At 48.2% G+C, this 15,145-nt stretch overlaps 1 protein-coding gene across 2 annotated transcripts in view; it reads right to left on the bottom strand.

The window, feature by feature from the left end:
- The window catches only part of EGFR (epidermal growth factor receptor), a 210,416-nt gene that overhangs the window by 23,637 nt on the left and 171,634 nt on the right, over window positions 1-15,145 (bottom strand). For both annotated transcript variants that reach the window (XM_019451039.2, XM_019451041.2), the window contains exons 16-20: window positions 14,740-14,778; window positions 11,635-11,776; window positions 10,670-10,792; window positions 9,901-9,999; window positions 2,727-2,912 (exon numbers count right to left, since the gene is read on the bottom strand). In XM_019451039.2, the coding sequence (XP_019306584.1) occupies window positions 2,727-2,912; window positions 9,901-9,999; window positions 10,670-10,792; window positions 11,635-11,776; window positions 14,740-14,778 (589 nt within the window). The remainder of the gene's footprint in view (window positions 1-2,726; window positions 2,913-9,900; window positions 10,000-10,669; window positions 10,793-11,634; window positions 11,777-14,739; window positions 14,779-15,145) is intronic.

Below are 15,145 nucleotides of genomic sequence, written 5' to 3'. Positions count from 1 at the left end.
CTGACTTGTAAACACAGTTCTGTATTGGACAAAACTTGCTGAGGCTATGTGCCCCATCACAAGAAATGTCACTTTCGTGGAGCTGGTGGTTGCCATGAGATAATTAGAGAAGAAATGCTCAGTCTTTTGGCACCCTCTGGTGAAGTGGGCCTCATGAATCTGGGAGGAGAAGCTGGCCGCAGGTATACAGAGATCTGGATGCTCTGCCCCGGGTGGCGATGCGGCCAGGACACCCACTCTTCCAGGGCTCACCTTCCAGATGGGGCAGGTGGGCACACGCTCGAGTGAACAAGTACATAAGCCACATCTTCCCAGGTAGCAAGATGTGCTTAAAAGAAAATAAAGCAAATAAAGCAAGGTACGGAGGGCCATACTCCCAGTTTGTTGCCTTAGATAATCGAGGAAGAAAGCTAAGTGAGAATTTCTGGGTTCAGGAGTCAGTGTATGAGCAGACCTCTAGGAATAATTCTATATTCAGTAAAACCTACTTGGGGCTAACCACCTCCTCCCCCAGATCAGCCACTGTTCCGGACTGAATAGGGTCCCTGAGTTTCATGCTGACCAGGAGCCTCAGAAAGTGACCTGGTTTGTTTGGATACAGGGTGTTGGAGATGTAACCAGGTAAAGGTCTTGGATGAAATCACCCTGGATTTAGGGGTGACAGGTGTCTTTTAAGAGAATGGAAAAGGCAATTTTGACTGAGACACAGAGAAGGAGGCTATGTGAAGACTCAGGCAGAAGTTGGAGGGACACAGCCAGGAGCCTGGGGATGTCTAGAGCTACCAAAAAAGGAAAGGCAAGGACAGATTCTTCCCTAGAGCCTTCGGACAGGGCATGGCCCAGCTGGTACCTTGATTTTGGACTGCTGAGCTGCAGAGTTGTGACAGGGTGAGTTACCGTTGTGGTAAGCCACCAGTCTGTGACAATTTGTGGCAGCCTCAGGAAACTAAACCAGTCACAGAAATAATGAGCATTTTCATGAAACCATAGCATCTGAGGCATGGCTCCCCACTTCCAGGGCTGTTCTCTAATAACACGAATAACCCCTCTGCTCTGTGGCCAGGGTACGGCTGGGAGAATGACAGGAACACCAGGAGACTAGAGACGGTGAGAAGAGGAGAGCCCCCCCACTTCCCAGGGTGCTGGGAGCCTCCAGCAGCTGTAGATGGCACCGGAATAAACAGCAACGTGCTGCACTCTGGTCATCCTGGGAGGTGGTCTCCCACTTGGCCAACATGGCCCAGAACCCTGGATTCAGGAAAGGAGCCTGCCTTCCCTTGGTGCCAGTGCTCTCAGCAAGAGTCTGTCCTGTGGTATTATGGGCATCCACTGGCTGGCCAGTGCCCCAGACATGTTTTATTTGTCCTATCAGTCACCTCACACACCTGCTAGGAATTAAGATCAGAACAACTGCCAGAGTAATTCCACAGGACTGACTACCACCACGACACAGGGTGATGTGAGCAGGCAGGAACCAAACAACATCCGGTGGAAGACAGGCTTTCTGACTCTGTGGCCCCAGCACACCCCTCCACACCCTGCCGCACTGGGGAGACAGAGAATGTCAATGACATACACGCTCAGAAAGGGGCCTGCCCACAAACTCCCCAAATTCAACCCAGTAAAACATTGCCAGTAAAAAACAGAATTTGGCCAGTTGGGTTGCAAATAACTGATGCAGTGCTGGGATCAAGAGAGAGAGGTCTGAGGGGAGCCTGGGCCACTCCATCGGTTCAGTAACTGACTTCGGCTCGGGTCATGATCTCGCCGTTTGTGAGTCCGAGCCCCGCTACGAGCTCGCTGCTGTCGGCCTGTCAGCACAGAGCGCGCTTCAGATCCTCTGTCCCCTTCTCTCTGCCCCTCCCCACCTCGCACTCTCTCAAAAATAAATAAACATTAAAAAAAAAGGGGGGGAGTTTTGAGATTAAAGTACAAGTCCTTTGGAGGCCAGATGGGTACTTAAATACCCAGCACATGGCTCTGCTTCTGTCCTCAGCACACAGGTAGGGCCACCTGGCCAAGCATTATCCGCCCTCCCTCACTCTGGATCAGGCCTGTTAACAGAGGAGGGGTGGGCACATGAGGAGTCCCAGTGAAGCAGCAGAAGCACCTGTTCACCTGCCGGGTCTCACACCCAGCACCTGCCCTTGTCGTCACAGCCACACTGCCATCTGAGTCCCAGCCTCGGCCTCAGCCTCCCTGCTTGCCTTGTTATCAAGTCCCGACTGGGCAGAAGCCACATCTTGACCGTAATAGTCAACACAAAGAACGCCAGAGAAATGAGAGCATTGGCCATCAAATCATACTAACCACCTAATAAAGAGAAAATTGTTTAAATGTAGTCATATCATTAGATTTTCAACGTGCAGTGGGACAGGCACTGATTTGATGCCAAAAGCAATCAATTCAACTGAAACCAAAATAATGGAGAGCGTATGTTGTGTGTCTGGGTACACACGCACACTCACGCATGTACCCTTGCGGCAAACTTGGTTGTCCCAGGATGGAGAACCCAATTGTCGATTTTCCAGCTGTCTTTATTTTTTTCCCCTTGTTGTTTTTCTTCAGGGCTCCCACGAATGACCGCATCCTCCCAGGCCATGAGGGATAGGCACCGCGAGCTAAGGCAGCCGCACCTCCTGTTTAGTGGGCATCTCTACCCTACTTTCGGAGCTGGGCCCTGCTCTGTGCACAACCCATCTGGGTGGGCTTCCACGTCGACTTACCTTCGCAATCTGCACACACCAGTTGAGCAGGTACTGGGAGCCAATGTTGTCCTTGTGCTCGCGGACATAGTCCAGGAGGCAGCCGAAGGGCATGAGCTGTGTGATGAGCTGGACCGTGGACGTCAGGCAGATGCCCAGGAGGCGGCACACGTGGGGATTGTCCACACTGGCCATCACGTAAGCTTCCTGCATGAAGGAGAGGAGAGGAAAGCATTAGAAAGGTCCCCCTATGGTGGCTGACGGGAGAGGCAGGCAGAGCCCTTTCCGGGTAAAAAGAAGCAAAGCGCAAACGTGATTTTGAGTTCCAAAGTGTGTACTTGCGGAGGACGGGGCGGCCCATGAAAGATTCAGTGCAATGGACATTTACATTCACGCGAGGTCTACTGCATACGTATCAGGCTGTGAAAGGACCCATGAGTGGAAGATGGGACCCTGTGAGTGTGAAGCAAGGCTTTCCGTCTACAGAGAGACCCGCGCAGCATTTGGCAACAGCACACTGAATGAAAATGGAACCCGCTGACATCTCTGTTCTTAAGACCTCTGTCCGAAGGCCAAAGCTGCTGCACCCTGAAATGTTGTCAGGGCTGCAGAAATCCGTGTCTGGGCCCCTATGCCTTGGTAATGCCTTTCTCGCTGAATGGAGACACGCGTCCAGAGGTACGAGGGCGAAAGTTCCCAGCAGAGGTCACACAAGCCCGCAAGTGGCCCCAGCGAGAGACCTCACTTCTCAACAAGGCCGGGTCTCAGTGGACAATGGTCTACCGCACCACCATGGTCCTGGGAGTAGAGCCAGAGAGGCCCTTCTGGGTGGCTTTGAACCGGACAGAGGGCATTACGTTACAGTGACTGCAGACTCTGTTGGCTGCCCAGGATTCATTTGTTTTTTGTTGATGTTGTTGTTTTAAGTTTTTATGTATTTTTGTGTGTGTGAGAGAGAGAGAGAGAGAGAGGAACGCGTGCGCACATGCGAGCATGTCGGGGAGGGGCAGAGAGAGACAGGGGGAGAGACTGAATCCCAAGCAGCCTCCACACCGTCAGCGCAAAGCCCGATGTGGGGCTCGAACCCACGAACTGTGAGATCATAACCTGAGCTGAAACTGAGAGCCAGACACTTAACCGACTGAGCCACCCAGGCGCCCCTGCCCAGGATTCATTTCTCAAGAGAGGGGGGTCGATGCTGCCGCCGTGCCTCAGTCTCAAGATGGGAAACTGTGCTGTTCTGCAAAGTGCCCCCTCCCTCATTTAACTGGCTGTCACGGCAGAGGCCTTTTGGGACACAGAACTGTGACTACAGACTTTATTTTAACCCTTCTATTCTTGGGTGCGAGAAGCAGGTTTTATTTCCAACTGCGCACACAATGGGACCCTCTCTTCTGTCTCACAGCACCCATAAATTCTGTCCTCCCTTCGAACACCTTTAATTCAGATGTGACAGGGACCACATGGCCTGCAACAGAGAGCTCAGAAGTTCTTTCATATATTCCCACCACTCCTGAGGGCGGAATGTGGACTTGGCCCCCAGGAGAAGGGGGATGCTTGGGTGAGAACATCACAGGAGCCAGGGGTGACAGAAGAGACCGAGGACACAGGTCGCTGGGCTGGGGGTGGAGGGCAATACACATACTCCCAAACTCAAACCTGATCACATCATGTTTCTTGCCTTCAGCCTTTCTCCGGCCTCACAGTTCCTGGGCAGCCCCAGGCCTTGAACGTCAGCCCCTTCTCCGGAACCCCCCACCCCCCCTCCTTCCCCTTCTTCCTGCTCTGGGCTCTCTCAACCTCCCTCAGGCCCTCGCCCACAAGAGGGCCTCTGCCTGGAATGTCTTTCCACCTCCTCTTTCCTTCTCTGACTCCTCCTCTGAGGGGCCTTCCCGACTCCCCAGTCTCAAACTCTCTTGGCATCTCGCAGTTTTTCCTTGGGGGAGCAGGCTCTTCACTGCCTGGGAACTTGCTGGAGATACAAATTCCTGGGCCCCACCCAGGCCTACCCTACCGTGTGAGATGCCGGGAGGTGCGCCCAGCAATCTGTTTGAACAAACCCCCCAGGGGATTCTGAGTGCTCAGGAGCACTAATCATAATCTGCTCTTAAATACTTGTGTGATTCTGAAAATGTCCTCCCTCCCCATCAAGCTCTTTGAGGAAAGGACTACATTCTCAGCTCCCGTCATTTGCCTATTTAGCGCCATATTTTGTTGGCAAACGCTGTTCATTTGTCGCCTCAATATCCCCTGCATGTACCTGAGGCCTCAGCAAGTGGGGTTAATGCCTTGGTGCGAGGGTGGACATTGATTCCTCTTTTGTCCTTCCAGTGGTACCAAACACCTGTCTAGGCACATAAGTGCCTCAAAACGGTCAGGACTGAACTACACTGAAATCAAACAAAGGCAGAAATTCAAAGCAAATCAGAGACCGTGCCACTCCCATTAACAACAGCAACAAAAATTCCCTTAGCTTTTAACATTCGCTGCCAACGTCTGTGTGGATGCTTTCCTGCAGGCCTAGGCCCTCTCCTTGCAGGGAGAGCTGGGAGAGCTGGTATTTCTTCTGTATTATAAACATCGTATCACAACATTTAAGGGCAGGGTAGACATTTGACACTTATGCACATTCAAACATCGTTTAATCTTGGAGAAGGGCTGTTTATAAAACTTAGAACTGGAGGGTCCTGCAAGTCCCATTTCTTCTGAGGCCGTTACTTGCCTGAAAGGGAAACTGAGACCCAGGGAGGCGAATGGAGATGCCTTGTGTCAGAGCTGGGCCCACAGAAGGGTCTCCTCACAAGGGAGGCACCCTCCACGAGCCCCCTCCTCACCCCACATGCTGCACCCTGTGGTCTCCTGTGATGCCTTGTTGAGCGCTCTGGTTAACAGGCTACCAGAAAGCTCGGAGACCTCGTGACACACACAGCACATATATAAATGTTTGCATTCTTTTTCCATTGCCTTCCCTAAACTTAAACTGGGAAGTCTATGGAAAAATTAAGAGGCCACGCGATTGCCAGAAAAGCACAAATCACGTCTCTCCCCCAAGTCTGGGAAACTGTACAACCATAACTCCAAAGAAGTCCTCTGGCCGTTCCTATTTTCTCAAGATCTGGTTGAGATTTGGAAACATGTTGTATTCATTTTCGAGGGGAGAAAAATCTGCAGAGCAGAGCAGTTTGAGCTGCCCATCTGTTGTGGGGCCGCGAGGAGCTGACCTGGACGGGGGGGATCGGGGAACGGAGCTCGGGCGTGGGTGTCGGGCCACACAGAGCCTGGAGCCCTGCCAGGTCCCCGATCCTATTCAAATCCGATAGTGCAACAGAACTAGGTCATCGCTTCCGCCCCGCCCCCAAAAACAATGGACACGCTGTTTGGTCGTGTGTCCTGCTTGGTGTGCACAGAAGTTGAAGCGAGCTTTGTTCTGAGCTGTTTATCTTGGAATCTCAAAGGTGCACTGTGACTTGCAGAAAGAATGTGTGGTAGTCCACAACAGTGTCTGGACTGGACACACCAGCCACACGCACAGACCGGCAGGCAGAGCCCACGTTCAGTTCGGAGACCCCGAGGCTGAGTCACATGGCAGGGTGCCTCTGAGGCTTTGGGACCTTGAAAGTCTATTATTTTGTCCCGGTTGCCAAAATGATGTTTGATGCCTTCCTTTTCACTTTTCTCCTTCAGCTGTGAACTATTTTAGGTTAAGAATTGGGGCAAAGAGGGGCGCCTGGGTGGCTCAGTCGGTTGAGCAACCGACTTCGGCTCAGGTCATGATCTCGCAGTTCATGAGTTCGAGCCCCGCGTCGGGCTCTGTGCTGACAGCTCAGAGCCTGGAGCCTGCTTCAGATTCTGTTTTCCCCTCTCTCTCTGCCCCACCCCTGCTTGTGCTCTGTCTCTCTCTGTCTTTCAAAAATGAATAAACATTTAAAAAATTTAAAAAAAAAACAAAAAGAATTGGGGAAAAGAGGGCACCTGGGTGGCTCAGTTGGTTGAGCGTCCAACTTCAGCTCAGGATCTCACAGTCCATGAGTTTGAGCTCTGTGTTGGGCTCTGTGCTGACAGCTTGGAGCCTGGAGCCTGCTTCAGATTCTGTGTCCCCCTCTCTCTCTGCCCCACCCCTGCTTGCGCTCTGTCTCTGTCTTTCAAAAATGAATAAACATTAAAAAAAAAAAAAAAAAAGAATTGGGGAAAAGAGGGCACCTGGGTGGCTCAGTCGGTTAAGCATCTGACTCTTGATTTCGGCTCAGGTCATGATCTCACAGTTCATGGGATTGAGCCCCGCATCAGGCCCTGTGCTGACAGCATGGAGCCTGCTTGGGATTCTCTCTCTCCCTCTCTCTCTCTCTGCCTCTCCCTTGCTGGCATGAACTCTCGCAGGCTCTCGCTCTCTCTCAAAATACATAAACATTAAAAAAAAAAAAAAGAATTGGGGAAAAGGATTCCACTACATTTTAAACTCCTTCAGGAAGGCATACACTGAACCTTAAGAATGAAAGGTAGGTGCCCCTACATTTCTGAAACTGTACCAGTTAACTAAGCCACCACCAGCAGCTTAAACCAGAGGCTGCCGCGTGTATGTTCTGGATCTCAGTGCCTGATCTCAGTAGGGGAAGAAGGGTAGCCAGTATTGGGTGCGTGGGACCGTTTACAAGTGAGTATGAGCACTTCAAAGGACACGTTCAGCCCCATCGGGCTGTCCTGTCACAGAACTGACTTGCCCTTAGCTCACTGTTGAAACTGGCCTTATAATCACTTCCCTTACCGGCTCCTCCTTTCCTTCAGGGGCTCTCCATCACCCAGGAATCACCCTACCCTGATGGGATTGCTTGCGAATTCTGGGCAGACTGGGCTTCAGGAAAAGCAAATGACAAGTTCTCAAGTGTGTCACCCATGAACTGTGACAGCTGTGATGTCTGATATCAGAAAAGATAAGAGTCCAGTAGAAACAAGAATCAAAGGCAGGAACAAAATAATGGGGGGCAGGGGGGTAGAGAAAAGGAGTTGACACTGTGGTATGGTATACAAGAAAGTTAAGAGAGTAGATGCCAAGAGTTCTTAGGCAGGGAGCAACTTTTCTTTTTTTGCTTTTCTTATTGTATCTATATGAGGCGAAGACGCTAGCGAACCTTACTGTGGTATCACGTCACAGTATGTGTAAGTCGGGCCACCATGCTTTACGCCAATTATATCTCACTAACCCTGGAGAAAAAAACGCAAAAAACAAAACAAAACAAACAAAACTTCCCCAAAAACGGAGGGAGAAGAGAGCAGGAGAGAAGCAGAGCAAGAGGTACACAGAGGCTCGTGTTTTGTAAACTTTTCAGGGTTTACTTTATTGTCCACCCCTCCTCTACCCCACCACAGCAGATTTCCTCCGGTTTCAGGGGACCTGGAGGTCCTTTTCAGTGAAAACGACTTCTCCCCCAAAGCACACCTATTGTCTTCAAAATCCCCCTTACTCTGGGTTGTAAACATTGCTGAAATTCACATTTCAACATTGTTTTGTGAGATTTATTGGAATGCCCTGAATGAGTAAAACACGAATTAAGGAAGCAGACTCCGCAAAAAAGATTTTCTTTTCAACGCAATACGTGAGGGAGCTGGAGGTTCTAAGTCAAGAGCCTTCGCAAACATATTTCTTGCGGTTGTGCCAATGAGAGCTGACGGTATATGTTAATTGGACTTCACGTTAATTTGTAAGCCATTGAAAATGAGAGGTAATTTTGCTCGATACGTATATCTTCAGTGTGTGCGATTTGCTACTGCACTTTATTTATTAATACATCATCTCTCATTTAGGGTGTGCCAGAGTAAAGGAGGGAAGTCAGCTGGGGGTAATTGAAGTGTATACAGTGTTATGCCACTGGGAAGCTCATTGTGTCTAAACACATTTTTTAAAAGGCCCATGTTTGGGGCGCCTGGGTGGCTCAGTCGGTTGGGCGGCCGACTTCGGCTCAGGTCATGATCTCGCGGTCTGTGAGTTCGAGCCCCACGTCGGGCTCTGTGCTGACAGCTCAGAGCCCGGAGCCTGTTTCAGATTCTGTGTCTCCCTCTCTCTGACCCTCCCCCATTCATGCTTTGTCTCTCTCTGTCTCAAAAATAAATAAACGTTAAAAAAAAAAAAAATTTAAAAAAAAAAGGCCCATGTTTGCTTTGTTTGGTATATATCCTGTGGGTTAGATGTAAGATGGGGGAGTATTACATTTGCCTCCTGTCCCTCCCCACCGTAGGATAACTAAATTCTCTAGATTTTTGAGGCAGTCGGTTTTCTTTTGCTTTGACTTGGTTCCCCTAACCTCCTGCTAAGCCTCTCCAGCTTCTCTTTCTCTGGCTCTGCCCTGGGACAGGAGCAAAAGTTTGCATCAACCCACAGCAAACAGAGGCCAATGGTGTTCACGGACACCCCAATAGGATTGTCCACTGGATCCTCCTGGGCATCCCTTGAAGCGGGCTCGGCCACATTCCATGGTGGCCCCTCTTTCAGCCAACTGCTGTTTAAAGGGATGCAGTGCCCTCACCGACTGGTGAGGATCCAGAGAAGATGACGAAAGTTCAGTGGTACCGAAAGTAAAGACGTGCAAATAATCTTGTGGCACATTTCAAAGTCTTGCCCCGTAAACTAACGGAGAACACTGGAAATAACATTTAAGCTATTTGGGGGAAAGTACCAAAGAGGGGCAACACTTTACAGAGCTTCTAGAGAGCATCCATACTATAATCCCAGGCACCTTTAAAAAAGCCACTTCAAAGATAACTTGGTAGAGCAAAATGGACACGTGCTTCAGGGGCAGAAATAACGATAGGCTGGAATCCTGTGCCAATCGCGTGAACGTGAGCAAGCTTCTTTATGCCTGCAAAGCATACTGAGTGTTAATCCCTGTACCACAGACTCATGGGGAGAGTTCCTCATGTGCAAAGCGACTAGTCCTGAGCCTGGCCCTTGGTGGACAGCCAGCGATTGTGAGTTTCTATCCTTTTGGGAGACATAGCAGAATGGAGGACCCAAGTCTTCTCTATCGGAGAAGCCCTGAGAGGGAATTATACCAACTACAGCCTGAAGGGAAAAAAAGACATGAAAGTAAACATTTAGAATGTGGTGATGGAGAAAGTCTAAAACAGGGCAGTGTGTGGCTTCTAAAATGTGGCTTCTGATGTCCACGCCTGTGGATAACTAGGAAACAAAGGAGAAACTCACATCAAGGATTTCCTTGTTGGCTTTTGGAGATGTGGCTTCTCGTAACTCCTTGATGGCCACGGGAATTTTAACCTTCTCACCTTCTGGGATCCAGAGTCCCTGTGACGAGGAGGGAGAGAAGACATTAACTGGCGACTGTCACACTATGCAATATGCTGACTCACAAGATGCACGGACTTTACCAGTAATACCATCTGAAAGGGTGAGGGACCTTGAGCACAGCTCTGTGCTCCAAGGTCACCAGTGCTAGGAGCCATGACATCTCAGCAGCTCTTTGGCTATATAGTGTTCCATGAATCAGAGTAGTTAGATTACAAAAAACCCAAAGCTTGTGTGAATTATAAAACCAGTGTGGATCATTTTGTCCAGAATTCTGAGATACTGGCTCTGGGTCTAATGGAAATCAGACTTGATATAACAGGATCCAGGAAAGACAAATTAAGAGCTGTTTTGACCTGGGCATTATTTGGATGCTGTCATGCAGTGAGAGGCAGTCCCCCTTCAGACTCCATCCCTGCCACTCACCCCTTTACAAAGTCAATGCTGTCCTCCATGATAACTTTGTTGTCTGTGTACAGGTCTCACAGGACCACTTATATGTCACCAGTATAAAAGATTCCCTCTCGACAACTTGGGGAAAACATCAGAATTTCCCAAACCCTGAGCTACACATAGAGTAGACAAGCTTGATAGACAGTAGACAGCCCAGGACTTTGAATATGCCCACCAACCTGCATCCCCAGAAGTCTCGGTGCCCTGGTGGCCTCACCTTGTACACTGTGCCAAATGCTCCAGAGCCCAGCACCTTGATCTTTTTGAATTCTGTTTCCTTTAAGATCCTCAAGAGAGCTTGGTTGGGAGCTTCTCCGCTGGGCGTAAGAGGCTCAACAAGCTGTGAGAGACAAGGAAGGAGGGTCGCGGCCTCAATGCTCAGGCCCACATGGGAGGAGGTGTGAGCCAGGCTCAGACACAGCCATGTGTGGATGGGCGTCAGCACCAAGAACCCACCATGCTCACTCGGAAGGAGGAACGCACACCTTCTCTTTAGGACTTCAGAAAAGATATGTTGGGACAGGGACTCCCTGATACAGGTGTCCTCGCACAGAAGAGCTCCATTTCAACAAATGCAATTTCGATTTCTGTTTGTAGCCAATAAGCCGGACTGAGAGTATTCTGGTGAGGGAAGTTTTGATATGGTTGGTCATTTTGGTAGCCTGTCGGGCCTCCTAACACACACAAGTGCCATTGTGCTATGAGCTGCTACGGGTCCCTCTGGCTTCTGACACACTGCCGGACACAAAGATGCCAGCCGAAGACCCACCAGTAGAGTGAGTCACAAACAGAGCTCAAAATGGAACGGCACTATTGTAGACAATGGGATTTGCCAAAGTAACATCTCAACATGTGCCTTCACAGGAATCACCAGACAACCTGTTTGCAAGCCCTTCTCCTGTGCATGTACCTGAGTGCTGTATGTTAAACAGGACTCCTATGGCTTTTGTATCTGTGTCGTGAGATTGGCATTTCACTCCAGAGAGGTACCAAAATGTCATTAATTGTTTATACCTGGACATTCAGAGATTCTTTCTGGTTTTTCCATTGTAAGCAATAAGGCATAATAATACAATTACATATTTAAAATAGTTGGCAACACTTGGCAGGAGAGCCTTCGTTCCTGTCTGGGGTTCTGGGGAGAGGGGCACTGGTGGGCGTGCGGCCTGGGCACCTACTCACCTCTCTTTCCTGCAGCAGTCTGCGAAGTGTGCGCTTGCGGACGATGTGGCGTCGGCGCAGAAAGAGGCCCACCCCAAGGGCCACCACCACCACCAAGAGGAGGCCCCCAACAATCCCAGTGGCGATGGATGGGATCTTGGGCCTGGAACAAGAGGGAGACATGGAAAAGTGAGGTTTGGTGACAGACTCTACTACATTGGCATTGTATGTACTTCCTGCATGTTTTGGTACGTTGACATCATTTAACATCATCTCAGAAAATAGATACCATGTGGCTTCTACAGAGAGGAAAGAAAGCAAAGAGTTTCTAGGGTAGTGTTTCCACCTTCTTGAGCATAAGAGGCTTTGCCCCCAGGTTTTTTTTGTTTTTTTTTTTTTGCATTTTTTAAATTGACCTATCATCTGGACATCTCCATATGACTCCTTTTCTTTTCTTTTCTTTCCCTTATTTTCCTTTCCTTTTCTTTTTTCCTTCCTTCCTTCCTTCCTTCCTTCCTTCCTTCCTTCCTTCCTTCCTTCCTATCATCTATCTATCTATCTATCTATCTATCTATCTATCTATCTACCTATCTATCTATTGAGAGAGCACATGCACACACACACACAGGGCAGGGGCAGAAGGAGAGGGAAAGAGAGAATCCCAAGCAGGCTCCACACCTAGATGGGCTTGATCCATGAGATCATGCATGACCTGAACCAAAATCAAGAGTTGGACACTTAACCAACTAAGCCACCCGGTGCCCCGACAATTATATTTTAATCTTTTAAGAAACCACATAATTCAAAAAGTAACTCAGACTTCAGTAATGCTTTTTATATGAATTTTCATGTATCCCCAGAGTACCTCCATACATACGAAGCCTAGAACATCACATCACATGTATTAAGACATGCATTGTCTACTGGTTTGCCTAGGTGAAGGGACTCTTTCCATAATGTTGAGATTCTTCAAAGTGTTCTTGGCTTTCAAGATGGGATGACAGCCATGTGGAATGCTTTATGAATAAGCTTGGGGGGAGGTTATCATGTGATAGGATTTCAACATAAGAAAGATCATTGTCATAAATGAGTGATGTCACCATGCAACATCAAACCACTCTGCCACATTCTTCTTCCCACAAAGGTGGTGTTTGATTCAGGGACAGCAAAAACTCAAAACTCAGGTTCTAGAGCTCACTGAGGAAACAACCATCTGAATTCATGGGTTCTGAATTTAGAATCTTCAAATTCCATAAATATAATCTGTATTTATAGATTCTAGAAATACTATAATACAATCTTCTAGTCCTATAAATATAATCTGTATCAATTTAATATAAAATAACTTAATTTTACATATTAAAATTCTATAAAAATCATCTTAAAATTATTGTTCTCAAGTATCTATTCTATTTGAATTTCTGGCAAACTTCGTATTTTTAGGAAGAAATGTTAAAGAACATCAAAGATTAATTAGTATCATTAGCACATAAGTATCCCAAGATCCTTACAAATTGCTTGTAAGTGAGTCAAAGGTACTTCATGACAATGATATTTACAACACTTTCTTTTCAGTGAGTGAAAAAGTCATCTCCTGCCTTATCCCATCTCCCCAGTGAATGCACTTTGGATTAGTGAGTTTTTATTATATTGAAAAGAACACCAGATAGATATAAAGAATAATTGGTTACAGACTATCTGTTCCATGGGGAGCTGTAGTAAGGGTGAGTGAATAAAAAAGGAAGAAAAACATAAAAAGAGTAAATATCACAAAGAATGGCCATTGGCTAGTTTCCAGGTGGGGCTTTGACGGAAAACCTCATTACAAAGGTACCGAGTGTAGCATGAAGATAGGACAAATTTTGCTGACATCCCGGTAGGCTCAGCGAAGAGGAAGCGAGAGACCGCCTAACTTGTCTTTAAGGTTTCACTTGAGAGTAGGGTTAATTCTGGGGCAGAAGAGTCAGCTGACAGGGAGGGCAGGTTATTGAAGGGATTTTGTAGACATGACGAGAAATGGAAGAGATGGAGATTTGGTTAGCGTTGGGGACGTCAGGAATGACAAAGAGGAGGCTTGTACATCATTCTGATTCCTCGCTAGACAGTGTTGGTCGATAACACCACTCTGTCCTGAGGAGTCTGAACAGCCATTCCCGATTCTGCCTTTCCTAGTGCAGCATTTCAAGCAATGATAGCAAATGAATCAGAACTGAAATGCTAGTGGAAGTCATTGTTTAGAAAAGGGAAGAAAGTCCCCCCAAGCTGGAGCTGTCATCACACAGGAAGGTTTGTGATACGGTCAAATGGATCATCAAGCAGGAAAAGAAGAGAAGCTAGAAGGAGGCTCTAGCAGAACTGGTGTGACCAAGAAGTCATAAATAGACTCCACATAAAGAGGAGCACTGTGTACCAAGTACGAGCTGGGCGTGGAACAGGCCCCAGGGCTCACATCCTGCATCCCTTCCGCCGAAGCACACGACAAAGTAGGCACGGGAGAGGTGGGTGCAACCAGCAGGATGGTCTCTGCCAGGGATGCTATGCCAGCCCAGAGAAGAAATAAGAACTGTGAAGGTAGGGGCACCCAGGTGGCTCAGTCGGTGAAGCGTCCGACTCTTGATTTCGGCTCAGGTCACGGTCTCACAGTTCATGGGACTGAGCCCCACCTCGGGCTCTGTGCTGACAGTGCGAAGCCTGCTTGGGGTTTCCTCTCTCTCTCTCCCTCTCTCTCTCTCTGCCCCTCCCCTGCAAGTGCTCTCTGTCAACATAAAAAAAATAAACTTAAAAAAAAAATCTGTAAAAGGGGTGTCTGGGTGGCTCAGTCGGTTGAGCAGACCTCTGACTTGGGCTTAGGTCACGATCTCGCGTTTGTGGGTTCAAGCCCCATGTTGGGCTCAGAACCTGGAACCTGCTTTGGATTCTGTGTCTCGCCCTCTCTCTGCCCCTCCCCTGCTCGTGCTCTGTCTCTCTCTGTGTCTCAAAAAATAAGGTAAAACATTTTTAAAAATCTGTAAAAAAAAGAACCTGTGAAGGCAGAGGGGAATCAGAAATGCAGGAAAACATAATCTGTGCAGATAGAGTGTTTGGTCATTTCTGAGAAGGTCCACTAGACTCAAGTAGAACACTTACCCATCTGTTGCACAGCCTTCAAGACCTGGCCCAGAACAGCTGTGGGTATTGAGGGAGAAATACACATTTTGATCATAAGTCAACGTGCTTTAAATTACTCTCAAATCATTAAAATCACCATGAATCTCAATTTGGGGGGCAGCAGTTAATTATTTATTTATTTTGCATTTATTCATTCGTTCATTCACTCGGCACGTATTTTTGAATGCTGCACTCTCTGACACAGATTGTTCTAGCATTTAGCAAAGTGGACATTTTCTGGCCTCTGTTACTGAAATGCGTTCATGCGTACTTTATGATATAGGTATAGCCGTCTCATATCTGGCTCTAGGATGTCAGTACAGGCAGGGGAGGAGAGGCGGCCAAGACTAGAGCCATACTAATTAAGGGGTAGGAGGAGAGGAAC

Source organism: Panthera pardus, unplaced genomic scaffold (genome assembly GCF_024362965.1).
Source record: "Panthera pardus isolate Hobbes unplaced genomic scaffold, ASM2436296v1 HiC_scaffold_8, whole genome shotgun sequence".
In the NCBI taxonomy this organism is placed as follows: domain Eukaryota; kingdom Metazoa; phylum Chordata; class Mammalia; order Carnivora; family Felidae; genus Panthera; species Panthera pardus.
Note: the sequence above shows the minus strand (reverse complement) of the source record. Positions and strands in the feature narration are given on the sequence as shown.